At 63.6% G+C, this 27349-nt stretch overlaps 2 protein-coding genes across 3 annotated transcripts; one reads left to right on the top strand and one right to left on the bottom strand.

Moving 5' to 3' along the window:
* Positions 1-601: 601 nt before the first annotated feature.
* Positions 602-12858, bottom strand: CLIC1 (chloride intracellular channel 1). The gene is made up of 6 exons (XM_054047691.1): positions 12774-12858; positions 4569-4678; positions 3694-3819; positions 3197-3303; positions 1936-2117; positions 602-915 (listed from the first exon to the last, which is right to left on the bottom strand). Exons 1-6 carry the CDS (start codon positions 12810-12812, stop codon positions 754-756), a joined length of 726 nt encoding a protein of 241 aa, XP_053903666.1. The 5' UTR covers positions 12813-12858; the 3' UTR covers positions 602-753.
* On the top strand, positions 12811-26620 carry SAPCD1 (suppressor APC domain containing 1). Of its 2 annotated transcripts, none has more exons than XM_054047690.1 (6): positions 12811-13033; positions 21097-21233; positions 22785-22922; positions 24757-24816; positions 24998-25123; positions 25954-26620. In XM_054047690.1, exons 1-6 carry the CDS (start codon positions 12811-12813, stop codon positions 26074-26076), a joined length of 807 nt encoding a protein of 268 aa, XP_053903665.1. In that variant the 3' UTR covers positions 26077-26620. The 2 variants fall into 2 exon arrangements, with proteins under 2 accessions (XP_053903665.1, XP_053903664.1); XM_054047689.1 differs by having other exon boundaries at positions 24757-24858.
* Positions 26621-27349: the final 729 nt, after the last annotated feature.

Below are 27349 nucleotides of genomic sequence, written 5' to 3'. Positions count from 1 at the left end.
CGGGGCTCTGCCCCCCTCCAAACCCCATGGAGAGCCCCCACCCTCCTCCCAGCCCACCCCACAGCACCTGGGAACCCTCCTCTTCCCACTCTGTGTGTCCCACCCCTGCATTGAAAGCTCCAAGATGCCCCCTCCAAGACAGTGACTCCTCCCTCTGAAGATCTGTGCCCCCCCCCCGCCTCCGAATTGTGCTTGGGAAATAAAGAGTTAAAAGCCGCCCCCTGGGAGTGACTGATGGGGGGGGGGGGTGAAACTGGGGGAGGGGCTACAGAGCACTGGAATTGATGGGGGAAGTGAGATCAAGTTAGTGATGGTTTCAAGGTTACCCCTGGTGGCTCTGCCCCACCTCCTAGCGTTAGCCAGGTGTGGCGTCAAAGTGTCCTCCTACCTTGAGCCATGTGACCGCTGCCAGCCAATCAGAACCTCTGAACACCCCCCCCCCCAACTGCTCCAAGATTCCTACCCCCAGCGCTGGTCCTGGTCTCTCCCCACCACGCAGGCGCTGGGAGGGAAGCAGGGCTCCTAGGGGTGAGCGCCCTTTGCTGCCGTCCCGGACGCCTGGGTCCCATCCCCTCCCCCCGACTCTCATGACTTCACCAAGGGGAGTTTTAAAGGTTTATTTAAAGGGTTTAACAGTTCAGCATGAATCCACACACCCTCTCCGGACAGAGTACAGCCCCCCAGAAATCAGCCCCCCCCCCTCCGGGCTCTGTAGCCCCCATGCTGGGGGGGGCCCCGTTGGCCCCTCCAGGGCTATTTCAGGGCTTTGGCCACCGTCTCGTAGGCGAGTTCGATCTCCTCGGCGTCGGGGCAGGTGCTGGCGAATTCCTCGCGGGCGTAGGCGTTTCGCAGGTACCGGTGGATCCCCTCCAGTGCCTCCGGGATGGTGAATCCCCGATACTTCTTACACACCACCTGGGGGGGGGCACGGGGGTCAGGCCCACAAAGCGCCGGGCACTGACGGGGCCGCAGCCCGATCCACCGCCCTGCAGCTAGATCCACGGCCCCACGGCCAGACCCACGGCCAGACCCATGGCCCTATAGCAAAACCCACAGCCTAACCCGCAGCCTGACCCATGACCCCACAGCCTGACCTGAGGCCTGACCCACAGCCTGACCCGCAGCCCCACAGCCCCGCAGGTCCACGGCCCGATGCACGGCCCAACCCACAGCCCCGCAGCTAGATCCATGGCCCCATGGGCCGACCCACAGCCCAACCCATGGCTCCACGGCCAGACCCATGGCCCGACCCACGGCCGACCCCACAGATATAGAGGTTGGTAAAAGATCGAGAAAGCACCAGGCAGGCCCACCCGTCCTGCGCTCACCGACCGCTCCCAGATTCTCAGCTGGGAGCCGGAGCCCCCAAGAGCGACAGAGCCGGAGAGAGACACCGTCCCAGGCGGAGCCATCGACACCGAAACACAGCCCCAGAGAGAGCCCGGCAGCAGGACCCCGAGCTACCGAGCAGGGCCCTGGGGCCAGAGGAGAGCACCCCCTGCTGCCCCCATCCTGCAGCACAGCGCTCCCTTCTGTCCCCCACCCCCCAGCACCGCACCCCCCGCTGCCCCCCACCCCGCAGCACCGCGCCCCCCGCTGCCCCCCACCCCGCAGCACCGCGCCCCCTGCTGTCCCCCACCCCACAGCACAGCGCCCCCCGCTTCCCACGCTCCCCACAGCACCACGCCCCCTGCTGCCCCCCACCCCACAGCACAGTGCCCCCCGCTTCCCATGCTCCCCGCAGCACCGCCCCCTTCTGCCTCCCACCCCACAGCACAGCGCCCCCCACTGCCTCCCACCCCACAGCACAGTGCCCCCTGCCCCCCCCCACAGCACCGCGCCCCCCGCTACCCTCCCCGCAGCACCACGCCCCCGGCGCCGGCCGTGGCTGAGAGCGGTGCCCCCTGGTGGCCGGCCCCGGCCCTGCGCCCCCACCTGGACGATGTGCAGCTTGGGCAGCAGGTTGCAGTCGGCCAGCGTCAGCTCGTCCCCGTCCAGGAACTTGCGGCTCGAGCGCGTCTCGTCCTCGGCGCTCGTCTCGTCCACCTCGTCCGGCAGCGGCGTCATCAGGTAATTGTCCAGCACCTTGAGCGCCTTCAGCAGCCCCTTCTCCAGCACTGGGGGGCAGGCAGCCAATGAGACGCATGGGCAGATGGAGGACAGCCAATCAGAAGAGAGGGTGAAGGAAATGGGGCAGAAAGAGAGGGGCAGCCAATGAGAACAGAGCAGAGACGGAGGACAGCCAATCAAAATCCAGGGCGTGGCATCCAGCCAGTCAAGAGAGGGTAAAGGGGGGGAAGCCAATGAGAATGAATAAAGAGACATATGGCAGCCAATCAAAAGGGGGAGAAGCTCAGGGGAGCAGAGAGGCAACCAATCAAAATCCAGGGAAGCTGGGAGCCAGCCAATGAGTGTCAAGGCGAGATCGGAGGCAGCCAGTCAGAGGAGAAGGTAACTCAGGAAGGCCAGGGAAGTAGCCAATGAGAATCTAGTGCAGATGAGGGGGGCACCAATCAGAAGAAAGGGTAATGGAGGCAACCAATGAAAATCAAAGCAAGATCAGGGCGATCCAATGGCAGACAAGAGCAGCCAATGAGAACCAAGGGGAGACAGGAGCGACCAATGAGAGGCGACAGAGGGATTGCAGCAACAGAGAGAAGGAGCCAATTAGAATGAGGAGGGAACAAAAGGGGCAGCCAATGCGAGGACAGAGCTGGAACCAATCAGAACCAAGGGGAGAGGAGCTGGCAAAGGGACACGACCAATCAGAACGGAGAGGAGACAGATACCGCCAAGAGAGGGAGCCAATGAGAAGCAGGGGGTGATGTGGGGTAGGAGAGACACAGGGGAAGAGACACAAAGGGGCCGACCAATGACAAGGGGCAGTCAAGAGAAAGAGCCAATGAGAACAAGAGAGCAATAAGTAGCAGCAGAGAGACAGCCAATGGGAATGGAGGGGCAGGGGGTGTTGACTGAGAGGCGGCCAATGGGAACAAAGTGGAGTCAGAGGGGCAGCCAAGGAGAACAAGGAGGAGATGGAGGATGGTGAAGGTTTGCCCACGAGACAGCCAATGGAAAGACAGAGAGCGACCTGGGGCAGCCAATGAGAAGTGAGGGGTTTCCCCGCCCTCTCCCCCAGGGGGAGATTCCCCTTCGCCCCTCCCCCCGCCCCAGGGATTCCCCCTGCCCCGCTCACCGGGGTCCTGCGCCGGGTTCGAGTTCTTGATGTAGGCGGAGAACTTGGCAAAGATGTCGAGCCCGGCTGTGTTGGACTCGGGGTTACGGGCGGCCAACCTGGGGTACCTGGGGGGGGCAGTGAGAGATGCAGGCATGTGGGGTCCCCCCTCCTTTATCATCCACCCCCCCAGACACCCCCTCCTCACACACCCCAGTGCCCCCCACACCTCCCCTACAGCCTCCAAAACCTGCCCTGATACCCCTCCCTAGTGACCCCCACACCCAGAGGATCCAGCTCCCCCATCCCCCCCAAAACAGGAAACACACCCCTTCCCCACCCAGAGGTCTCAGATCCCCCCATTTCAGTGAACTGGTGGGCGGAGCTACCCACAGGTGTGGCTGGGGATTGGTCCTTCCCCGGTGGCCAGCGGAACTCCCTGCCACATGACGGGCTCCCAGCCTGCCCTTCCCCCGCACACGCCCCCTGCCACCCCAGACCAGCTCCTTGGCACGTACTTGGGGGGGCACAGCACCTCCTCCAGGAACTCCTCGATCTTGTTGGTGTCGGTCCGGACCTCGGTCCCGTACATCAGGAAGGGGAGCTGCCCACCCGGGCAAAGCTTCTGAACCGTCTCAGTCCTCCTGCAATGAGAGACGGGGGCTGCAGGTCGGGAGTGAGGGGCACCGGCAGAGCTGGGGGGGGCAGGGCTCGGCTGGCAGGGGCTGCGGGTCGGGAGTGAGGGGCACCGGCAGAGCTGGGGGTGGGGCAGGGCTGGGCTAGCAGGGGGCTGCGGGTCGGGAGTGAGGGGCACCGGCAGAGCTGGGGGGGCAGGGCTGGGCTGGCAGGGGCTGCGGGTCGGGAGTGAGGGGCACCGGCAGAGCTGGGGGGGCAGGGCTGGGCTGGCAGGGGCTGTGGGTCGGGAGTGAGGGGCACCGGCAGAGCTGTGGGGGGGCAGGGCTGGGCTAGCAGGGGCTGTGGGTTGGGAGTGAGGGGCACTGGCAGGGCTGGGGGGGGCAGGGCTGGGCTGTTGGGGGCTGCGGGTCGGGAGTGAGAGGCACCGGCAGAGCTGGGTGGGGGCAGGGCTGGGTTAGCAGGGGCTGCGGGTCGGGAGTGAGGGGCACCGGCAGAGCTGGGGGGGCAGGGCTGGGCTGGCAGGGGCTGCGGGTCGGGAGTGAGGGGCACCGGCAGAGCTGGGGGGGGGCAGGGCCGGGCTGGCAGGGGCTGCGGGTCAGGAGTGAGGGGCACCGGCAGAGCTGGGGGGCAGGGCTGGGGCAGCAGGGGCTGTGGGTCGGGAGTGAGGGGCACCGGCAGAGCTGGGGGGAGGAGCCCAGGGCTGGGCTAGCAGGGGCTGCGGGTCGGGAGTGAGGGGCACCGGCTGCGTCTCACCCACCGTTTCGTGTCCACCGTGGTGACGTTGAAGGTGACGCCTTTGAGCCAAAGCACCATGAAGAGCCGCTGGGAGAAGGGGCAGTTCCCGATCTTGGCCCCATCGCTGCCGGCCTGGCACAGAGCAGAGGGGTCTCAGCAACCGCCCAGTGCCCGGCCCCACCTGCCCCAGAGCTTCCACCTGCCCGCCCCCGGCCTGCCTTGGAGCTGCCACACACCCCCATGGGGCAGGGCTGCCCAGCCCCCTCCCCCACTCCGTGTTATCTAGGCTGCAATACCGGCAGCCACCACCAGGGGGGCGCCCCCAGCTATAACGCCTGATAGGTGTCCTGCTGCCATACCCGCCTTGGCCACCAGATGGCGCCCCCTTGCTAGACAGACCCCATGGGGGTGTGGCTGCCATACCAGCCTTGACCACCAGATGGCGCTCTAAGCCTGCCCTATAGGGACCCTGCAGCGGGCTCCCTTTTGCAACTCCCCATAGCCCCCCTCAGCTCCCCCAGGGGCTGCGCTCCGCCCCCCACCCCCTCCTGCTCGGTGCCATGGGGGCGGGGCGGGGACTGGATCTCAAGGGATATGGGGGGAAGGCGCACCCCATGGGGGTGGGGGGAGTCGCTGACTGACAGGCCCTCTCCTGACAGTGTGTTGGGGGCCGATGGGGGGGGGGGCTGGGGGAGGTGTTGGGAGGGGGAAGCAGCAGGAAAGGGAAGGGCCTGTGGGGTGAGGTAGGGTCTGCGGGGGGACAAGGGGGAGGGAAGGAGGGGGTGTCTGGGGGAACAGGGGGTGGGGGTGCGGAAGGAGGGATGTTTGGGGGTGGGAGAGAATGGGGTGGGGGCAGAGAGGAGAGTGTGTCTTTGGGGGGCAGGGGTGGGGGCAGGGAGGAGGGGATGTTTATGGGGGAAGGGGGTGGGGGCAGGGAGGCGGGGGTGTCTGGGGACAGGAGGGGATGTCTATGGGGATGTGGGGGGCAGGGAGGCGGAGGTGTTTGTGGCAGAAGGGGATGGGGTGTGGGCAGAGAGGAGAGTGTGTCTTTGGGGGGCAGGGGTGGGGGCAGGGAGGAGGGGATGTCTATGGGGGAAGGGGGTGGGGGCAGGGAGGCGGGGATGTCTGGGGGCAGGGAGGCGGGGGTGTTTGTGGCAGAAGGGGATGGGGTACGGGCAGAGAGGAGAGTGTGTCTTTGGGGGGCAGGGGTGGGGGCAGGGAGGAGGGATGTCTATGGGGGAAGGGGGTGGGGGCAGGGAGGCGGGGATGTCTGGGGGCAGGGAGGCGGGGGTGTTTGTGGCAGAAGGGGATGGGGTACGGCAGAGAGGAGAGTGTGTCTTTGGGGGCAGGGGTGGGGGCAGGGAGGAGGGGATGTCTATGGGGGAAGGGGGTGGGGGCAGGGAGGCGGGGATGTCTGGGGGCAGGAGGCGGGGGTGTTTGTGGCAGAAGGGGATGGGGTACGGGCAGAGAGGAGAGTGTGTCTTTGGGGGGCAGGGGTGGGGGCAGGGAGGAGGGGATGTCTATGGGGAAGGGGGGTGGGGGGCTGGAGGCGGGGATGTCTGGGGGCATGGGAGGCGGGGGTGTTTGTGGCAGAAGGGGATGGGGTACGGCAGAGAGGAGGTGGTGTCTATGGAGGGCAGGGGGGCAGGGAGGCGGGGTGTCTGGGGCAGGAGGGGGTGGCTGGGGCAGGAGGGGGTGTTGGGGGGCTGGTAGGAGTGTGAGGTTTGGGGCAGGAGGAGGGGCACAGATCTCTGGCTGTTGGGGAGGCAGTTGGCTGGGAGGCAGCACCGCAAGGGTTAACCCCCCCACACCCCCTCCAGTTCAGGGGGTCACAGGACACCCTGCGCACCCCCCCCCCACACACACACACTCCCCCCCCCAACACAGGGGTCACAGAGCACAGCCCTGGGAACAGGATCCCGGCTCTCCAGCCAGATCCTGCTGCCCGCTGCCACACCCCCCAGGCCCCCAGCCAGTTGCCCGGGAGACGCCGGCAACCCAGCCCCCTCCACCAGGTGACAGGCAGAGCCAGTCGCTCGGCAGCGGCTTCACACCCGCCCCTTCTACCAGCACCCACAACTGGTGCCTTTGGATACACAACCTGACACACACAACTACCCCCCACAAAGGGTGGCTACAGTGACACAAGGCCCCGGCCCGCTCAACTGGGCCACACCCACAGCCAGTTGCTGTAGAAACAGGTCACACCCACACACAAGGTGACAGACCTGACCGGTTGCCATGGAGAAACAACACACTCCATCCAGTGATGGTTATTACAGAGACGCAGCCGCCCCTCCCTGCCACAACAGCCGTAGCCGGCAAACCGGACATCTGGGTTCTCTCCTGGCTCTGGTACGGGAGTGGGGTCTAGTGGTTAGAGCGGGGGGCGGGGGGGGCTGGGCCAGGACTACCTGTCTCTGGATGAGGGATGGACACGGGGCCTTCCTCGTCTTGGGCCACCAGCTCCGACCCAGGGGCCAGCTGGCTGGGTGCAGGGTGGGGCGCAGCGGGGGGGGATCCGACTTGGGCTCGGTTTATGGGTTTACCTTGAGCCAGGGAGGGGGAGGCAGCCGGTGGGACTGCCCCATCCCTAGCCAAGTCCCAGAAAGCAAAAATGTTAAGGGAGTCGGGAGTCAGGGACACCGGCAGAGCTGGGGGTGGGGGGCCAGTGCTGTGATATCAGGGGGGCTGTGGGTCAGGATGAGGGGCACCAGTAGAGCTGTGTGTGTGTCATATGCCCTATACCGTGAAGTGCTGCAGTGATTCCCCTTTGACTATCCCCTCCCTGCTGTCCCCCGTAGGTCCAAGCCCCAGCATCCACCCTCACCCAGTCCTCAGACAACCAGAGCCCCGAGATAAAGCTCGGTATCCACATTCCCCACTTCCAATCCATCCCCCCTCCCTCTGGGCCGGCGGGCCCCATCCCTGCCCGGACACTGTCTGAGAAAAGGAAATGCAGGGCCTGTCCCTTTAAAACCAGCCCCCCTTTCGTGTAATGCCCCCTGGTCCTTACCCCAGCCCCGGAGAGACATTCCAGCCCCAGGGTTTTATAGGGAGACTCGCCCTTCCCAGGTGCAATCTGGCCAGGCGGAGCCAGGAAACGTTGAGTCAACCTGAGGCAGGCTCTTTACTGCACTGTGTTTGGGGCCCCGCTTACCCCTGTCCCCCTGCAGTGATGTCACCCCAGAAAGTTCTTTCATTCACATTCCTCCACCCCCTTGGGTTAATTGGTTCCTTCCTCTAACTTCAGTCCCCCCACCCCCCGGTCATGGATTTGCTGCAGGGAGCTGGGTGGGGGGCAGTAGGGGGGCGCTGGGCTGCGGGGAGCCGGGTGGGGGTCAGCAGGGGGCCTGGGCTGCGGGGAGCTGGGTGGGGGTCAGCAGGGGTGCTGGGCTGTGGGGAGCCGGGTGGGGGTCAGCAGGGGGCGGGGCAGGGGGGCTCGGCTGGGGCCTTTCCAGAATCAGGCCCCCCCACAGCAGGTGCTGCACAGACACATAAGGAGAGAAGCAGGCCCTGTCCTGACGAGTTTACTCTCTACCTAGAGAAACCAGAGAGAAATCAGGATCCCCATTCAACAGATGGAAAAACTGAGGCACAAGAGATCAAGTGACTTGCCCAGGTCCCCCCTCCTAGGACTGGGGAGAGAACCCAGGAGTCCTGGCTCCCCATCCCTCTGCTCTAACCCACTGGACCCCACTCCCCTCCCAGTGCCAGGGACAGAAACCAGGAGTCCTGGCTCCCCCCTCCAACCCAGCAGACCTCACTCCCCTCCCACATCGGAGTCCTGTTCTGCCATAACTAAAGTTACACTAATTGCAGCTGCTCTGAAGTCCCAGGCGCCGCACCCCAGGGAGTGGGTGAGCCCAGCCCAGGGGAAACCAGCCCTCAGCCCAGTTTGGATTTTAAACAGACAAAGAAAATTGGTCTGGGAACCTGCTCTAGGGAAAACAACAGGAGACAAGGAGGGGTAGCTAGGAAGGAAACCAGACACAGGAAGGACCATGCACAGCTGAGGATGGAACCCAGGAGTCCTGGCTCCCAGCCCCCCTGCTCTAATCACCAGCCCCCACTCCCCTCCCAGAGCCGTGGAGAGAACCCAGGAGTCCTGGCTCCCAGCCCCGCTGCTCTAACCCACCAGCCCCCACTCCCCTCCCAGAGCCATGGATATAACCCAGGAGTCCTGGCTCCCAGCCCCCCCTGCTCTAACCACTTTCCCCAACTCCGCTCCCAGAGCCAGGGAGAGAAACCCAGGCGTCCTGCCTCTCAACCTTCCTGCTCTAATCACTAGCCCCCCCCGCCGCCCCCGTCCGCTCCCCTGGGACAGAACCCAAGAGTCCTGTTTTGTATCCCTGCCCCACCCTGATCCAGACACACACCCACAAGAAAGAGGAAGAAAGAGATAGAAAGAGGGGAACAGAGCAGACACAGAAAGAAAGAAGAAGAAAGAAAGAAAGAAAGAAAGAAGAAAGAAGAAGAACAAACTCGAAGGAGGAGACGCAGATCAAAGTGGAGCAGAAGGAAAGGCCGTGCTGCATTACTCAACTGCTGGGGCGTACGAAGCTCGTACAAAGTTGGATTAAGATCTCCCAGGGGTGAGATTTGGGGGGGGGCTTCCTCCTAGGGAGGGAGAGAAAAGAGGAGTGGAAAGACCCGTGAAAGAGACAGACGGTTTAACCGAGCCCATACCCAAGCACAGCCCGTTTAAACCGGCCCAGAGAGAGAACAAAAGACAAGCAGAGAAGGAGGAAGGAGAGCGAGACAGAAGAGGAAAGGGACAGAGCCCCCGGCTGTGTAAACCAGAAGTAGCCCCAGTTTGATTGTCCAAGGGGATCTTCAAACCAGTTGAAAAGTTTTCCTCCATTGACCTTTTCCCCAAATCAAATGTTTCAAACTACTGGCCACAAAATTGTTCCGCCAAATCATTGGTTTTTTTCCAAACCCAGTTTAAAAATTGCCCCCAGTTTGAGGGGTTTCAAACCCCACTCCAGGCACTCTGCTTTCCGAGTGGCTTTATTTCGGTTTAGCTTAGTCAGTTTCTCAACACCGGCCTTGTTTACATGGGAAACTCGCTGCAGTGTTTGAACGGATGAAGGTGCTCCACGGATGCTTTAGAAGGCCTGGTCGTGGTTTCACGTCACTACGTGAAGAGAGTTGAGTCTTCAGACGGATGTACAATTAATTCGAGTTGGCTGCATTCGAGGTAGCGTCTCCGGGCGTAGTCTAGCTGCAGTGAGATTGTCCACAGGACAAATTAACTCCCAAGATCCCCAGAGCGGGCGGATTACCGCTGATCGGTTGTGCCGTTTCCACCCGAAGCCTCAGACTAGACCCGAAACGGCTTTCAAATCATGTGCGAATTGGAGAGTTTGAACATTTTTCATTCCCGAAGTGGGAGGAAAAGCCAAACTCTCAACATTTTACGCCACCCGGAAATCTGACCAAAAACCCCCCAACAACCCCGCTTCCGGTCAATCAAAACATTTGGTTCATATCAAAGTGTTTCATTTCAGTCTGGATCTTTTTAAAACACAAACTTCCAGGCCACAAGTCGTTTCCAAGCGAAAATCGAAGCTTTTCATTCCAAGAATGGCAAAAAACGGGATGTGTCAACATTCACCAAACTTTTTCCCCCCAATTTTTTCGCCCCGGAACAGAACGTTCATTGAAATTGACACTTTCACAAAGGAAATTTTGGTGCTGAGAACCTGGTGTCCCCCCACAATGAAAAATGTTTCTGGAGAAAATTCTCCTGAACCCCGTACAGTCGTTGGGCCAAGCCAGGCCCAAGTACACCCGCACTCAAGGGAAGATTAATCCAGGACTTAAGTGCTTTCGTTAACCCCACAGCCAGTCGTGATTTTCCAACAGCTCTTTTTGCGTCAAAAAGTGTCGCTTTGTTGAAAACGTTGGCAAAACAGGGTCGGTTTTGACAAATTGCCCGACAAAAAAAAAAAAAACCACCGATAAAAGTTGTTTGAAAGTTTTGTGGCTACGTTTTCAAAACAAAATAAAAAAATTCTGATTTTACGATTCAAACCGACTTTTTAATCGGGACACAAGCTAATCAGACTTGAAAGAAGATTTTTAAAAGTTTGAAAACGGGAAGACAACATTCGATTGACCCAAACCGACCAAACGTTTGGGTTTTTTTCGTTCATGTCTGGTGGAAATGGCCGCTTTTCTCTCCCAATTCAGGACCATACAACTTTTCAAAGCTCTAAGATATTCGTGGGCCAGGGAAGCCAGCATCAACCCACTTCGGCTGTGCGTGGAGCGATTTCAAATCAGGTTAGAAGCGTCTCAAAGCAGTTTGTATCAGAGGGAGGCGAAACCGCTGTAAGACCAGGGCTTCACGTGGGAATTCAGATCTAGGAGGGGCCTACGGCTGGAAGTTGAAACTGGACAAAGTCAGAGGGGAAATAAGGTGGACATTTTTTAACTGGGAGGGGAATTAACCAGTGGGACAACTTGCTGAAGGATGGTAGAGTCTCTGTTTTTAACTCAAGATGGGCTCATTAGCGCGAAGATCTGCCCAGGCTGGGGCAGGAATAGACACAGGGAAGCGCCAGGCCTGCGTCAAACAGGCGCTAGATCACAATGATCCTCAAATCTAGGAATTTCTCCGCCCCTCTGGGGGCTGAATATTAAACTTCAGGAGTCCAGGTGCTGAATAAATGGGTGGAAGTCAACGGAGAGCGGCCAGATCGGGGCTCGTGACGCTCAGTGGTTTTAGATTTGGGCGTAGGCCAGGCCAGAGAGAAACAAAACACGCCCGCCGAGGGAATGAAAGCGATGCAGAGGGGAGGCCGTGTGTATTTGCATGCGGTGCTAACTTTAGCTTCTATCCGTCTGACTCTCCCACCTAGGCCAGTCCTGTAAGAGTGTCTTCTGCCAAGCCCGTGACATCCAAGCCACGCTTTGGAAACGTAGTTCAGGGATCTACACGCAGATCTGAGAGCAGGAGCCGGGGCGGCCGCAGCAGATTGTTCAGTTCCTTGAAAAGGGGGGGGGTTATTGGGGGGGGGGGGTTGGGGGGGTAGGAAAACCTTCTTTCTGGTCGAATGCCCGGCTGACGAAGCAGTTTCATTTTCAACCCTTTCAGCGTCGGAGGAGAGGAAGGATGCAGGCCGCAAAGTTAATTTCCCCCCCGCCAAAAAAAGAGAAATCAATCGAAAAGCTTCGAATTTTTCTAAGCCATAAAGTTGGTCTCACCAGCCCCGAATTCGGGGGACACGTCAGGGGTCCCCCAAGCTGCAGTTTTCACACATACACTCCCCAAAAAACAGTTGCACCCCCAAGAAGTGCACCCAGCGGTGGTGCGGTTTTGTAACTGATCTATAGGGTACGGGACAGACCCTGTGTGTGGTGGTGGGATCCCGGTGTCCCGGCCCAGCATAGCTTCTCCCACGGCCCACCCGGCGTGGCCGGCTGGGGCCACAGCATTTTGGGGCCGGCTGGCCGCATGCGCCCGAGTCCGTTGAAGACACTTCCCCAAACGGGGTGGACGTGAGTCGACGAGCAACCCTGGGAAAGAGTGAGGGGGGGCGGGAAGGCGGGACCCACCCAGAGGCTGGGGAGAGAAAAGGGGGAGCGAGGCAGAGCTGGAGGAGGAAGGCAGGAGAGGGAAGGAGGCAGAGGAAGGAAGGAAGTTGGGGGAGGGAGGAAAGAAGGGGGCAGAAAAGGGGCCGCGGGAAGGGAGGGAAAGAGAACCGGGGCCAGGCGAGGGGTGGGAAAAGGGGTGTGAAAAAGAGGGAAAGGAGATGTGAAAAAGAGGGAAAGGGGGTGTGAAGAGGGAAGGACCCTGGAGGGAGACAGGAGGGGTGAAAAAGCGGGAAAGGAGAAGAGGGGGTGTGAACGGGAGGAGAGAGGGGTGTGAAACAAGGGCAGGGGGTGTGAAAGGGGAAGGAGAAAAGAGGGGGGCAGCGAGAGGAGGGGAGCAGGAAAGAGTCGGAACCCCCCACTTCAGGGGGAAGGAGGAGGAGGAAAGTTGATCCCCCTCCCAGATAACCAGCTCCCCCCTCTCCCCTCCCCCACCCAGTCCCCGACCCGGGGGGGGGATTCAGAGAAGTGAAGGGGGGCCGAGGGGGGACTCTCTCCTCCTTCCCGGGTTCTCACTCTCCTCTGGCCCCACTCCCGTTGGGGGACGGGGGGGCAGGCCGGGCTCCCCCCGGGAAGGGGGTCAATGCGGAGCGGCTCCGGAGTTTAGGGCGCCCCCCGTGCTTACCTTGACGAACAGCTCCACCTGCGTCTGCTCCTCGGCCATGGCCCGGGGCTGGCTCCGGGGCGGGGGATTAGAAACGGACAAATCCCCCCAGCTCCGCAGCTCGGGCGCGTGTCAAGGCTCCCCCACGGGGCGGGAAAAGCCGGGGCCGGGCCGGGGGGACGCGAATCGCCCCACTTCGGAGTCCTACGGGCAACTCTCGGCGCAACACGGAGCCGATCCGGAGCGGCGGGTCCGCCCCGCCAGCCCCACCCAGGAAGAGAGTGAGTCACCGGGGAGGGGAGGGGGCAGGCTGGGGCGTGGGGGGGGGCTGCCTCTCTCTCCTGCCAGTCCCGCCCCCTTCCCTCCCTCCCTCTGCCCCCCCAGCCCCCTTCCCTCTCCTCCTGCCCCACCTACCTCTTCCCTCTGCCCCCCCAGCCTCCTTCCCTCTCCCTCTGCCCCAAGCCCCCTCCCTTCCTCCCCACCTCCCCCCTACCTCCGCGCCCCCTGCCCCCCACCTCCCGCCCTCTCCCCTTCTCTGCTCCCCCTGTCCCGGCTGCTCTGAAGTTTCCCTTCCCGGGACAGACAGACGGTGCCAGGGAAAGACTCGCGTCCTTCGTGGGCAGCTGCAGACAGACAGACAGACAGAGCTGCCCCGCGGATCAGGACTCCTGGGTTCTCTCCCGGCTCTGGGAGGGGACTGGGGGCTGGTGGTTAGAGCAGAGGGGGCTGGGAGCCCGGACTCCTGGGGTCTCTCCCCAGCACTGGGAGGGGAGCAGAGGGGGCTGGGAGCCCGGACTCCTGGGTTCTCTCCCCAGCACTGGGAGGGGAGCAGAGGGGGCTGGGAGCCCGGACTCCTGGGTCCTCTCCCCAGCACTGGGAGGGGAGCAGGGGGGGCTGGGAGCCGGGACTCATGGGTTCTCTCCCCGGCTCTGGGACCAGCAGCTTAGAGCAGGGGGCTGAATACAGGGAGGAAAGGCCCATGTGGCCGTGGCAGGGCGGAGACTTGAAGCGACACAATAAACCGCTGTCCTCGGCTATGAATGGGGAGCCCCGGGCGGGAGGCCACGGAAATCCGGTGTCAGTCATTTCAACGGCTCACAGACCGGGTGGGGAAGGAAACTGGAAGGGGAGGGCAGAGATTCAAATCACCCCCACACTGACAACCGACAACCACCCCAGGGACTGCGGGTCAGGGGTGAGGGGCACCGGCAGGGCTGGGTCCCATGTCCCCCTCCCTCCAGCTCTGTTGTTTAACAGGGTCAGGGGGAGGCTGATTACAAAGCTCCCCCCACTGCCCCCCTCCAGTCCTTGGGGCGTCTCAGGCCTGGCCCAGTGGCCTGGGGACCAGAGCCGGCCCCCTGCTGCCCCTCCCCCATCACCCAAGTGTATCTGTGCATCCTCCGCTCTACCCAACCCCACCCCTGCTACCCACCCCCCTACCCATCCCTCCTCCCATCCCTCTATCCATCCATCCCCCCCACCCACCTCTGTCCAGCCCCCCATCTAGCTAATCCCCAGCCCCCCATGCATCCTTCCATCCGTCCCCTGCCCCCCTCCACCCCAGCATCCCCCCCCCCAGCTGCCCCGGCTCCGCCCCCCTCCGCCATGCCAGCCGCCTGTTCTGTCAATATTGACCTTGGCAGCCGGGCAGCCTGTGACCCCTGCTGGAGGCCTGGGCCCGCAGCCCGGATCTGGGGGGCTGGGGGACACCCTGGGACTGTGAGCTGCTCCCCAAGGGGCCCAGCCAGGCTCCTGCCCATGGGGGGCTGATTTAACCCCTCGTAGCCCATATTCCCCCCCCCCAAGCACACGCCCGACGGAGCCCCTGGGCTGCTGCTCGGCCCCGGGTTACCCATTAACCAGCAGCAGCTTCCCCTGCCCTGTGCTGGTCCCCGAGTTACAGTCCCCGCTGGCCAGCCCTGGGCACTCAGCCTGCAGCTCCGGGCCAGCGCTGGTGTCCCTGTGTAGCCAGCCGCCGTGCCCCACCCCAGAGGGGCTGCACCTCTGCACCGGGTCCCTGTCATCTGCCCCCCACACACCCTAGAGGGGCTGTGCCTCTGGGCCAAGAGAGGAGTCCCTGGGTAACCAGCCGCCGCGCCCCACCCAGGGGAGTCCCCGTGTAACCAGCCCCCACCCCAGAGGGGTCCCCGTATAACTAGCTCCCACCCCAGAGGTGGCTGCGTCTTGGGGTCAGTGACTGGGGCGGCCAAACGTAGGGACCTGGCGAGCCGCGAACGCGAATCCTCAGATGTTTGAGAGCCACGAGACACCCACAACCTGCCCAGCGGGGCAGCGCCTCCCAGGTCCTGGGGCTTCTGCCCCGATCCTTCCCCCCGCCCCCAGGGCAGAAGCCCTGAGCTCCCCCCTGCCCTGTCTGGTAGGCAGAGAAAGAGGGGGCCCTGGGGGGCTCCGTGAGCTACTGTTTGGCCTTCCCGAGCTATAACATGACAGGGGGTGAGGCTGCAGTTCACGGCCCGACCAGGAGAGGGCAACAGATCATCAACTGCATCCGTAAGCAACCCAGCTCTGCCGGTGCCCCTCACTCCCGACCCGCAGCCACTGCTAGCCCTGCCCCCTCCCCAGCTCTGCCGGTGCCCCTCACTCCTGACCCGCAGCCCCTGCCAGCCCAGCCCTCACCCCCCCCCCAGCTCTGCCGGTGCCCCTCACTCCCGACCCGCAGCCACTGCTAGCCCAGCCCTGCCCCCTCCCCAGCTCTGCCGGTGCCCCTCACTCCTGACCCGCAGCCCCTGCTAGCCCTGCCCCCTCCCCAGCTCTGCCGGTGCCCCTCACTTCCCGACCCGCAGCCCCTGCCAGCCCTGCCCCCTCCCCAGCTCTGCCAGTGCCCCTCACTCCCGACCCGCAGCCCCTGCCAGCCCAGCCCTGCCCCCCCCAGCTCTGCCGGTGCCCCTCACTCCCGACCTGCAGCCCCTGCTAGCCCAGCCCTGCCCCCCCACTCTGCCGGTGCCCCTCACTCCTGACCCGCAGCCCCTGCCAGCCCAGCCCTGGGCCCCCCCAGCTCTGCTGGTGCCCCTCACTCCCGACCCGCAGCCCCTGCCAGCCCAGCCCTGCCCCCCCCAGCTCTGCCGGTGCCCCTCACTCCCGACCTGCAGCCCCCTGCCAGCCCAGCCCTGCCCCCCCCAGCTCTGCCGGTGCCCCTCACTCCCGACCCGCAGCCCCTGCCAGCCCAGCCCTGCCCCCCCCAGCTCTGCCGGTGCCCCTCACTCCCGACCCGCAGCCCCTGCCAGCCCAGCCCTGCCCCCCCCAGCTCTGCCGGTGCCCCTCACTCCCGACCCGCAGCCCCTGCCAGCCCAGCCCTGGGCGCCCCCCATCCCTGCTGCCGCCAGGTCACTGATTTTTTCTGCCACTTTCCTCCTTTGTCCTGAGGCCCGAGGCCGGTTCCTAGGACTCCCAGTCCCAGATGCCGTGAGTGGCAGCTGCTGTCTTGGCTGGGCCCACGTTCCCCCCCACCTCCGCCCCCCGGCGCCCACGGGGAGATGAACAGACGGTCCCCGGGCCTGGAGCCGACAGCTGCTCCCTGCGAACCAGCCAGAGCCAGGAAACGCGATCCGGAGGCGCCAGCCCTGGGGACCAGAGAGAGAAACAGCCAGACATCGAACGGCCAAAGAGTCCCCCTGGGCTAGCAGGGGCTGTGGGTCAGGAGTGAGGGGCACCAGCAGAGCTGGGGGGGCAGGGCTGGGTTAGCAGGGGCTGCGAGTCGGGAGTGAGGGGCACCGGCAGAGCTGGGGGGGCCTTGCTGTCCATAAGGTGCAATGCTGCTACTGGCCACAAGGTGTCAGGCTTGTGCCACTCAACCTCCCCCGCCCCCCGGCTACCCCCCACTCTAATCCCTCTAGCCCCCCCACCCGAGCCCGTTCCCCAGGGGTCTCCCCCAGGAGCTGGGGGCGGATTCTTCGGTCGGACGGAGGCTCCTGCTGCCCCCCGGAGGAGGGGGGGTGATGGGGGGCAGGGGACCGTGTGCAGGGGAGGGGTGGAAGGCCAGAGGTGGGCCCAGGCTGAAGGCCCCTCGCTCCATGGGGGGCTACAGGGGCCACCAGACCCTGGCTTGGGCTGAGCTGCCTTTACAGTACGTCCTACAATAACCAGCACTTCCGCAAAACCCGACCCCAACGAACCAGGGAGACCCTACCATAACAAACCAGCCGCCCCCCAGCGTGGACGAGAGAGACCCTACCATAACAAACCAGCCGCCCCCCAGCGCTCATGGGAGACCCTACCATAACAAACCAGCCGCCCCCCAGCGTGGACGAGAGAGACCCGACCATAGCAAACCAGCCGTCCCCCAGCTCTCATCAGAGACCCTACCATAACAAACCAGCTGCCCCCCCAGTGCTCATGGGAGACCCTACCATAACAAACCAGCCGCCCTCCAGCGTGGACGAGAGAGACCCTACCATAACAAACCAGCTGCCCCCCCAGTGCTCATGGGAGACCCTACCATAACAAACCAGCCGCCCCCCAGCGTGGACGAGAGAGACCCTACCATAACAAACCAGCCACCCCCCAGCGCTCATGGGAGACCCTACCATAACAAACCAGCCACCCCCCAGCTCTCATCAGAGACCCTACCATAACAAACCAGCCCTGCCCCAGCGCTCATCAGAGACCCTACCATAACAAACCAGCTGCCCCCCCAGTGCTCATGGGAGACCCTACCATAACAAACCAGCCGCCCCCCAGCGTGGACGAGAGAGACCCTACCATAACAAACCAGACGCCCCCCAGCGCTCATGGGAGACCCGACCATAACCAACCTTTCCCAAGCCACTTTTGATACAGGAGACCCTACAATAACAAAGGGCGCCCAGACCCGGGGAGCAGACAAGGGGGTGAAAGGGAGGGCAGCTCATGTGGGCAGGGGCTGGTTTCTTTGGGTCTCTCCCCCTCCCAGAGGGTTGACCCCCTGGCCCCGATCCCAGAGTGGGGAAGGTTCATTAGCTGGAGCTGCTAATCAGCTGGCCTGGAGGATTAAGTGGACAGGCTGGTGAGTCACGTGACCGGCTCCCAGCTGGGATCACCCCCCCCTCCCCCCCAGCCCCTCTGACTCCGAGATGGGCTGGCGAGGGACGGAACGGACAGACAGACGAAGCCACCACCACAGAGAGAACCCAGGCATCCTGGCTCCCAGCCCCCCCTGCTCTAACCCACCAGACCCCCACTCCCCTCCCGGAGAACCCAGGTGTCCTGGCTCCCAGCCCCCCCTGCTCTTACCCTACAGACCCCACTCCCCTCCCACAGAACCCAGGCATCCTGGCTCCCATTCCCACCTGCTCTAACCCTACAGACCCCACTCCCCTCCCAGAGAACCCAGGAGACCAGCTCCCAGCCCCCCACCCCGCTCTGACCCATGACCTCCCTGGTTGCCTCCCCTTCCCCTGCTGCCCCCGAGGACGCTGCCCTGGGCCTGGCTCCACGGCTGCCCCGGTCCTTCCTCCGCAGCCTCCGGACTCTCTTCGAGATCCTGGACGAGCAGCGGAGCGGGGCCGTGCACCTGTCGGAGATCGAGAGCCGCTGGGGCCGGGGGGGCCCGGGCCTGAGCCCCCCGGGGGGGCCGCAGCATGAGCGCCTGCCCCCGGGGGTGCTGCCCGCCCTGCAGCAGGTGGCGGGGCCCAGCGGGGGCTTTCTGAGCTTCCCCTGCCTGGTGGCTGGGCTGAGAATCGCGCTGCTCCGGGACCGGGAGGAGGAGCAGGGGCCCGGGCCGGAGCCGGCTGAGACCGGACACAACTCGGCACAGGAGAGGACGAGCGGGAGCCAGACGCGTGAGTGAGGGGGGCAGGGCGGGGGCCCTGGACTCCTGGGTTCTCTCCCTGACTCCAGAAGGGGAATGGGGGCTAGTGGGTTAGAGCAGGGGGGGCTGGGAGCAAGGGCTCCTGGGTTCTCTCCCCAGCTCTGGGAGGGGAGTGGGGGCTAGTGGTTAGAACCGGGGGGACTGGGAGCCCGGACTTCTGGGTTCTCAGGGGGACAGGGGGCTAGTGAGGAGAGAGACCCAGAGAGCCACGGGGTGGGTGGGGGGTGGAGGGGGAAGGTTCAGACACACCCAGAGCCCTGCCCCCGGGGGCAGCCGAGAGCTTGGGATCCTGACCCCGCCTGGGCCCTTCTCAGGCCCCTGAGTGATCCCGAGGCCCCAGTGGCAGCTCCCAGGGCTGGGGGTGATGGGAGGAGTGGGGGGTGGGTACAGGCTGTGTAGGGGAATGGAGGGGGGGATGGGCAGCCAGGCTGTGGGGCCAGACCCCCCCGGTCTCTCAGGAGGGGGGCTTCAGCCTGGCAGCATACGGCCGAGGGCTTAGCAGAGCTGATCCTGTCTGCCCGGCCATGGAGAGCCCCAATCCTCTTAGAGCCAGGCCCGCCCCGGCCCCATGGCCAGCCAGAGCCCTGGGGAGCCGGCCCCATGGCGGGGGAAGGGCAAGCCATTGATTTCAGCCACGAGAGGGGCCCGATACTGCCCCAGCCCCCCTACCCCCCACACACCGACCCCAGCTCCCGCGGGCGCCGCTCCCAGCGTCTCCCCCCGGCCTGGCACCTGGCAGATTTCACTCGAGTTAAGCCGCAGATTAAGGCGTCTAATCCGACCCACCGGCCGGCCGAGCGCCAGCCCCAGCTGCTGCGGGCGCCTCCCTTCCCGGATCGCTGCCTTCGGCCCACGAAACTCCCACCGGAGAGTACAAGCAGCCGCCCCACCCCAGAGGTGGCTGCATCTCAGCGCTGGGGGAGGGGCTGTATTTGCTCCAGCCTGGGGCCCACGGGCATGAGGAAGACCCGAATCCATGAGCTAGACGGAGCTAAACTCACCTCAAACAGCCCGGGAGTGAGGGGCGCCGGCGGGGCTGGGGGGAGCCCAGGGGGCTGCGGGTCGGGAGTGAGGGGCGCCAGTGGGGCTGGGGGGAGCCCAGGGGGCTGCGGGTCGGGAGTGAGGGGTGCTGGCAGGGCTGGGGGAGCCCAGGGGGCTGCGGGTCGGGAGTGAGGGGCGCCGGTAGGGCTGGGGGAGCCCAAGGGGCTGCGGGTCAGGAGTGGGGGGCGCCGGTAGGGCTGGGGGAGCCCAGGGGGCTGCGGGTCGGGAGTGGGGGGGGCCGGCGGGGCTGGGGGAGCCCAGGGGGCTGCGGGTCGGGAGTGAGGGGTGCCGGCGGGGCTGAGGGAGCCCAGGGGGCTGCGGGTCGGGAGTGAGGGGCGCCGGCGGGGCTGGGGGAGCCCAGGGGGCTGCGGGTCGGGAGTGAGGGGCGCCGGCAGGGCTGGGGGAGCCCAGGGGGCTGCGGGTCGATAGTGAGGGGCACCGGCAGGGCTCGGGGGAGCCCAGGGGGCTGCGGGTCGGGAGTGGGGGGCGCCGGCGGAGCTGGGTTAGCAGGGGCTGTGGGTCGGGAGTGGGGGGCGCCGTCGGGGCTGGGGGAGCCCAGGGGGCTGCGGGTCGGGAGTGAGGGGCGCCGGCGGAGCTGCCTACGTGTGGCTGGCCATCGGGCAGCACAGCTGTGTCCACGGGGGGGTGGGGGGGTCGCTCCTGGCGCCAGGCCCCGGCTGCCCTGTTCCTGCTGAGTCGGCTGGGCTGGGCCACAAGCCCCGGCTTTGTCCCTCGGTCGGTCTCCATGGGAACCCAGCCCCATGGCCTCTCAGCCCCACAGCCAGCCCTAGAGATTCCCATCCCCCTCAGTCCCCCCCCATCCTCTCCCCCACCCCTTAAATCCCTGCCCCCCCTTCTCTACCATGCACGGCAATCCCGAGCCGAGGGGCTGAGACACAAGAGAGGGGGAGAGGGGGAGGGTGACCAGATGTCCCGATTTTATAGGGACAGTCCCAGTATTCAGGGCTTTTTCTCATATAGGCTCCTATTACCTGCCCACCCCCTGTCCCGATATTTCACAGCCCTAGGGGGGGCAGGGGGCTGCGGGTCAGGAGTGAGGGGCACCGGCAGAGCTGGGGGGGCAGGGCTGGGTTAGCGGGGGCTATGGGTCGGGAGTGAGGGGCACCGGCAGAGCTGGGGGGGGCAGGGGGCTGCGGGTCGGGAGTGAGGGGCACCAGCAGAGCTGGGGGGGCAGGGGGCTATGTCTCGGGAGAGAGGGGCACCGGCGTGGGACGCCCAGGGCCAGTTAATGACATGGATGAGGATCGTGTCTGTGTCTCCAATACGAGGATTGATGGATCAGTACAGGCCCAGCCGGGCGATCAATGAGGCCCTGTAATTAATTAGTGGTTTAATTACAGCAGCGAGGACGGGACAAGGGGACAAAGGCCCCAGGCCCCATTCCCCGCCCCCCTGAGCCAGCCAATCCCCGGCTGGGGAGAGCCGGCGCCCCATACAGGGGACAGGCCCCGTGCTCACCCCCCCTTTTCCCCCCAGGTGAGGGGGAGCCGAGGGGCGTGACCCGATCCCGCAGCATCAACAGCGCCCTGAGCCAGGCTGGGCGGCCCCGGAGCCTCCGCGTGCAGAAGGAGCCGCGACGCCACACAATCACCCACGGCATCGACTACGGGGCGGTGAGTCCCCCCGGCCCGGCCCTGCGCCCCCCTCTCCCGACCCGCAGACCCCTGGTATCCCCCGGCCCAGCCCGGCCCGGCGCCCCCCTCTCCCGACCCGCAGACCCCTGGTATCCCCCGGCCCAGCCCGGCCCGGCGCCCCCCTCTCCCGACCCGCAGACCCCTGGTATCCCCCGGCCCAGCCCGGCCCTGTGCCCCCCTCTCCCGACCCGCAGACCCCTGGTATCCCCCAGCCCAGCCCGGCGCCCCCCACTCCCAACCCGCAGACCCCTGGGCTCCCCCGAGCCCGGCCGGCGGCCCCCACTCCCGACCCGCAGCCCCCTGGACCCGTCCCGTCCCTGTGCCCCTCACTCCTGACCCGCAGCCCCCTGGGCTCCCCCGGCCCGGCGCCCCTCACTCCCAGCCTGCAGTCCCCTGGTGTTCTCTACTGGTGAAGAACAGAAATAATTACTGAAGTCCTAGAGGATGGGGGGGGGAATGGGGCAGGGGGCCTGTCCCCTCTGGGGGGCGCCGGCTCCCATCCAGCCCCAGGGCAGGGACTGGCTGGTTCGGGGGGGCAGGAATGGGGCAGGGGCCTGTCCCCTCTCGGGGGCGCCAGCTCCCATCCAGCCCCAGGGCAGGGACTGGCTGGCTCAGGGGGACAGGGAATGGGGCAGGGGGCCTGTCCTCACTAGGGCCGGGGGAGACAGTTTCTTTCCGTCCCCGTCTCTGTCCCCCCCTGCCCGGCCCAGCCGGGCGGAAGCCGGGGCTTAGGGGCCATTGTCTCGGCACCGCGGGAAGTGCTGCGCTCAGCGGCCGGGGGCTTAGCCAGGCACAGGGTGTGTCCCCCCCCACCCCAGACTGGGCTCCCTGGGGCCGGACCCCTCAGTCAGCGCCAGGCTGGGCTGCCGAGCGGGAGCCACCGGAGAGGGGCAGAGAGGAGATGTGAAGGGGGCAGCGCGGAAGGGGAAGGACACAGGGGGCTCTCCCACACGGGAGCGGGGGTTGGGATGTGGGCGGGGGCTCCCTGCCAGCCCCCCCACCTTGCCATGCGGCGCTGCCCCCTGCTGTCGCTGCTGCTGGCCCCCGGGGCTGTTCAGCGCGGCTACACCATCCTCATCCTGCCCCTGGGCACCGGGTTGTACAGCTGGGAGGCGGAGCACTTCTTCCTGGGGGTGAGTGACAGCTCCGCCCTCGGGAACCCAGGCGTCCGGGGCACCCTGCTCTAACCACCAGCCCCCACTGCCCTCTCAGAGCCAGGGAGAGAACCCAGGTGTCCTGACTCCCAGCCCCCACTCTCCTCTCAGAGCCGGGGAGAGAACCCAGGAGTCCTGGCTCCCAGCCCCCTCTGCTCTAACCACCAGCCCCCACTGCCCTCTCAGAGCCAGGGAGAGAACCCAGGAGTCCTGGCTCCCAGCCCCCCTGCTCTAACCACCAGCCCCCACTGCCCTCCCAGAGCCGGGGAGAGAACCCAGGCATCCGGGCTCCCAGCCCCGCCCCCGTTCCCCGAGCCGGGGAGAGAACCCAGGCGTCCGGGCTCCCCGCCCCACGCTGACCCCCGTCTCCCCCCAGCTGCAGCGCAGGCAGGCGCGGGAGCGGGAGCGGGACGCGCTGCTGCAGGGGCTGGAACTGGCCGAGCGCCTGCGGGGCTGGTACCGGCGCCACCTGCTGGAGGCCCAGCGCAGGCAGGAGCAGGCGGGGGCGGAGCCGGTACGTACCATCGCCCCCTAACGGCGCGGGGGGGAATGGATCAGGTCATTGTCTTTGGGGGGGATGGGAGGGGTCAGATCGGTCCATTGTCACAATGGGGGGTGGTTCGTGTTTTTAATTGAGGGGTGGGCAATAGATCAGTCCATTGTTTCTAATGGGGGGTGGATAAATCCAGTTAGCCTGGGAAACATGGATCAACCATTTTTACTGGAAGGAGAGACGGATCAATCCATTGTTATTGTGAGGGGGATTGGATTGATCTGTTAGTATTAATTAGGAGATGGGGATAGATCGATCTTTGGGGTGGATCAAACCATTGTGATTAGAATGGGGATGGATCAGTCCCTCCGGGGGGGGTGGAAGGATCCGTCCTTTAGGATTATGGGGGGAATAGATTGGGCCATTGGTATGAATAGGGTGGTAATGGAGCAGGCTGTTGTTACTGGGGGAGGGGGGGAGCAGAGCTCAGTCCATTGTGTAAAGGGTGAAGGGAGCGGTTTGGTCCATTATTAATAATGGGGGGGATGGAGCGGTCCATTGTATTTAATGGGGAGAGGAGAGAAGAGATGATTTCATTATTACTGTGCAGAGGGGTGAGGGTTACCAGGTGTCCGGTTTTTGACTGGAATACCCGGTGGAAAAGGGACCCTGGGGGCTCCGGTCAGCACCACCGACTGGGCCGTTAAAAGTCTGGTCGGGGGTGCTGCGGGGCTAAGGCAGGCTAGTCCCTGCCTGTCCTGGCTCCGCGCTGCGCCCCAGAAGCAGCCAGCAGGTCCGGCTCCTAGGCAGAGGGGCCACGGGGCTCCACGCGCTGCACCGGCTATGCACTCCCATTGGCCAGTGGGAGCTGTGGGGGCGGTGCCTGCAAGCAAGACTGGCGTGTGGAGCCTCCTGGCTCCCCCACCTAGGACCCGGACCTGCTGGCTGCTTCCAGGGTGCGCGCAGCGCAATCAGAGGGGCTGGGAGAGGCTGGGACCCTGCCTTATCTCCCCCCACCCCATTGCCCCACTGATCAGGAGCCGCCCAAGGTAAGCCCCTGCCCCGAGCTCCCTCCCATCCCCTGAACCCCTCACCCCCTCTGGCACCGCAACCCCCTGCCTCAACCCGCAGCCCCCTCCCCCACTCCAAATCCCTCAGTGCCACCCTCCTGCCTGGAGCCCCCTCCTGCACCCCAAACCCGTCATCTCCAGCCTGACTCCAGAGCCCTCACCCCCTCCTGCACCCCTACCTCCTGCCCCAGCCCAGTGAAAGTGAGTGAGGGTGGGGGAGAGCGAGCCACCGAGGGAGGGGGAATGGGTGGGGGCGGGGCTTTGGGAAGGGGCGGGGCTAGGGTGTCCGGTTGTGTGTGACTAGAGGGGTGGGTTGTTCTGTTATAAAAAGTAGGTGGGGTGGATCAGTCCATTGTTATCATTAGGGGGTGAATGGACTGATTCATTGTCACTGTCTCATGAAGGCGAAATGGACCGATCCATTGTAATCGCTGCAGGACAGATGCGTCCACAGTATTATTGGGAGGAGGCAATGGGTCATTCCATTCATATTATTAGCGGGATGAATGGGAGGAACAATCCATTGTTACTGTTGGATGGAGGATATTGGCTCATTCCATAACTATTTAGTGTGGATGGATCATTCCATTGTTTAGTGTTGGGGGGGGGAGTGAAATGGATCATTCCATTGTTCCCATGACGGAGGGGTGAACTGTGATATGGGATGCAGTGGATCAGCCCAAGCTGCCCAGGGTGGGTACAGGGGACCCAGGCGTCCGGCAGGTGACGTGCACGCTCGCGGCAGGAATTTTCCCCATTGACTATTTCTTCTCCCCGCCCCCCAGGATTATTTCCCGGATTCGTGCCCCAATCAGAGCTGCCTCCTGCTGGCCAAGATCCAGGAGGTGAATCTCGGGCTGCGAAACCTACTGGCCAGCCCTGGAAAGGTCAGCGGGAGGGGGGGGGCTTGCAGGGGCTGGGGGTCGGGAGTGAGGGGCACCGGCGGGGGGGAGGAATGGGGAGCTAGGCACTCTCTTGGCTAGTATGAAAAGGGACTCCACTGATCTGTTCTTCCCCCCCACCCAGGCTGACCCTCCCCCCTGCTTCCCCTCCAGCCGGTTTGGGGGCCCCCTCTTCCAAATGGGAAAGCAGCAGGAATTTCAGCAGCAAGCCGTGAACGTGCTGAAGGAGCAGAACCGCCTGCTCATCAAGGTACGGAGGCGGCCATGGGCCCAGGAGGGGGAATTTGGGACTCGGAAAAGGGCGGCAGAGACGGGTTCAAGATGGCCGACTCTGCAAAGTCCACCCTGCCTCCCTCAGGGTGCGGCAATTGGTCAAGATGGCCAACTCTCTCGGGGTCTCTGCCCTGCGCCCTGGTGGCTTGGTTGGCCGAGAAGTCGCATAACAAGATGGCCACCTGATTGTTCTATTCCTAGAGTGGCAAGGGGTGAGATTCAAGATGGCCAACTGCACCCAACTCTGCCTTGTGGCAAGGTTGGGTTCGAGGCCCGGATTCAAGATGGCGGCCTAAGGTGCCTAGCGGTGAGGTTGGGCGGGGGGGGTAGGTCGGGGGTGCTGCGGGGCTAAGGCAGGCTAGTCCCTGCCTTTGCTGCCATGTTTTGACAGTGGGTTCAAGATGGCCACCTCATACATCTTCATTGCCAGGCAGCCAGGAGGTGAGGCAAGGAGGTAGCGCCCCAAGTTGGCTGCCTGGGGAAGAGGCAGTGCCACCAAACGGCCACCAGATCGGTCTTCCTTGATAGATTGGGTGAAGGCCCAAGATGGCCGCCCGAGAAGCGAGGGCTGTCGACTGGCGGCAGGGATAAGCGACGGGCAGCACAACAAAATGGCCACCTGAGACATCTTCCCTGCCCCGGAGCATCCAGGTTGGGCTGGGGCAGTGGGCTCAAGGTGGCCGGGAGGTTAGCGCCACCTGCTGGCTGTCCTAGGAGTCCGTGCTTCCCCCTTCCCATCCAGGGGGGCAGCTGGGGGGCCGGGCCAATGTGGCCACCCGAGCATGACCGCTGTCCTCTCGGTGGCAGGAGGTGTCAGAGAAGAGCGACCGCATCGCCCAGCTGGAGCAGGAGAAGGCGGCCCTGTGCAGGCAACTCCAGGAGAGCCGGGGCTACCGGCTGTCCAGCCACAAGGAGTCCACCTTCATCTGACGGACGAGGTCACTTCCTCCTGCAGACCTACCTGACGAGGTCACTTCCTCTCTCACACCAGCCAGACCCTTCTGAGAGAAAAGACCTAATTTTCACCCAGCACAATGATATAACTTCCTGTCGATCTCCCAAGGCCAATGAGGTTACTTCCTTCTGTCCCACCCCCCCAATGCACAATGAAGTCATTTCCTGCTGGACCTGGAAGGAACTAGCTCACTTCCTCCTCCTGGCCTATTATGTAATTTCCTCCTTCCTGTCATTGGTCCATGATGTCACTCTCCTGATGGTATTACATCATCTTCAGACTCTGCTGACATCACTTCCTCCCCTTCCTCCTCCTCGCCTTTTCTGATGATGTCGTCACTTCCTGTCCCTTCTTCCTCCAGCCCCTGTGCGGTTTCATCATGGTCAATACTAACCCCGCCCCACCCTCTGAGGTCATGGCCTTTCTCATGGACACACGCACACAGCCTGACACAACCACCCCATGATGTCACACTCATGGCTTCCTGTCATCTGGGAGCCTCCCGATGACATCACTTCCCATTTTAAAAAGAAGAACAGGAGTACTTGTGGCACCTTAGAGACTAACAAATTTATTAGAGCATAAGCTTTCGTGGACTACAGCCCACTTCTTCGGATGCATATAGAATGGAACATATAATGAGGAGATATATATACACACATACAGAGAGCATAAACAGGTGGGAGTTGTCTTACTAACTCTGAGAGGCCAATTAATTAAGAGGAAAAAAAAAAAAAAAAAAAAACTTTTGAAGTGATAATCAAGCTAGCCGAGTACAGACAGTGTGATAAGAAGTGTGAGAGTACTTACAAGGGGAGATAGTCAACGTTTGTAATGGCTCAGCCATTCCCAGTCCTTATTCAAACCGGAGTTGATTGTGTCTAGTTTGCATATCAATTCTAGCTCTGCAGTCTCTCTTTGGAGTCTGTTTTTGAAGTTTTTCTGTTGTAATATAGCCACCCGCAGGTCTGTCACTGAATGACCAGACAGGTTAAAGTGTTCTCCCACTGGTTTTTGAGTATTTTGATTCCTGATGTCAGATTTGTGTCCATTAATTCTTTTGCGTAGAGACTGTCCGGTTTGGCCAATGTACATGGCAGAGGGGCATTGCTGGCACATGATGGCATAGATCACATTGGTAGATGTGCAGGTGAACGAGCCCCTGATGGTATGGCTGATGTGATTAGGTCCTATGATGATGTCACTTGAATAGATATGTGGACAGAGTTGGCATCGGGGTTTGTTACA

The sequence above is a fragment of the Malaclemys terrapin genome, chromosome 13 (assembly GCF_027887155.1).
Source record: "Malaclemys terrapin pileata isolate rMalTer1 chromosome 13, rMalTer1.hap1, whole genome shotgun sequence".
Taxonomy (NCBI): domain Eukaryota; kingdom Metazoa; phylum Chordata; order Testudines; family Emydidae; genus Malaclemys; species Malaclemys terrapin.
This window is presented reverse-complemented; position numbering and strand designations above follow the sequence as displayed.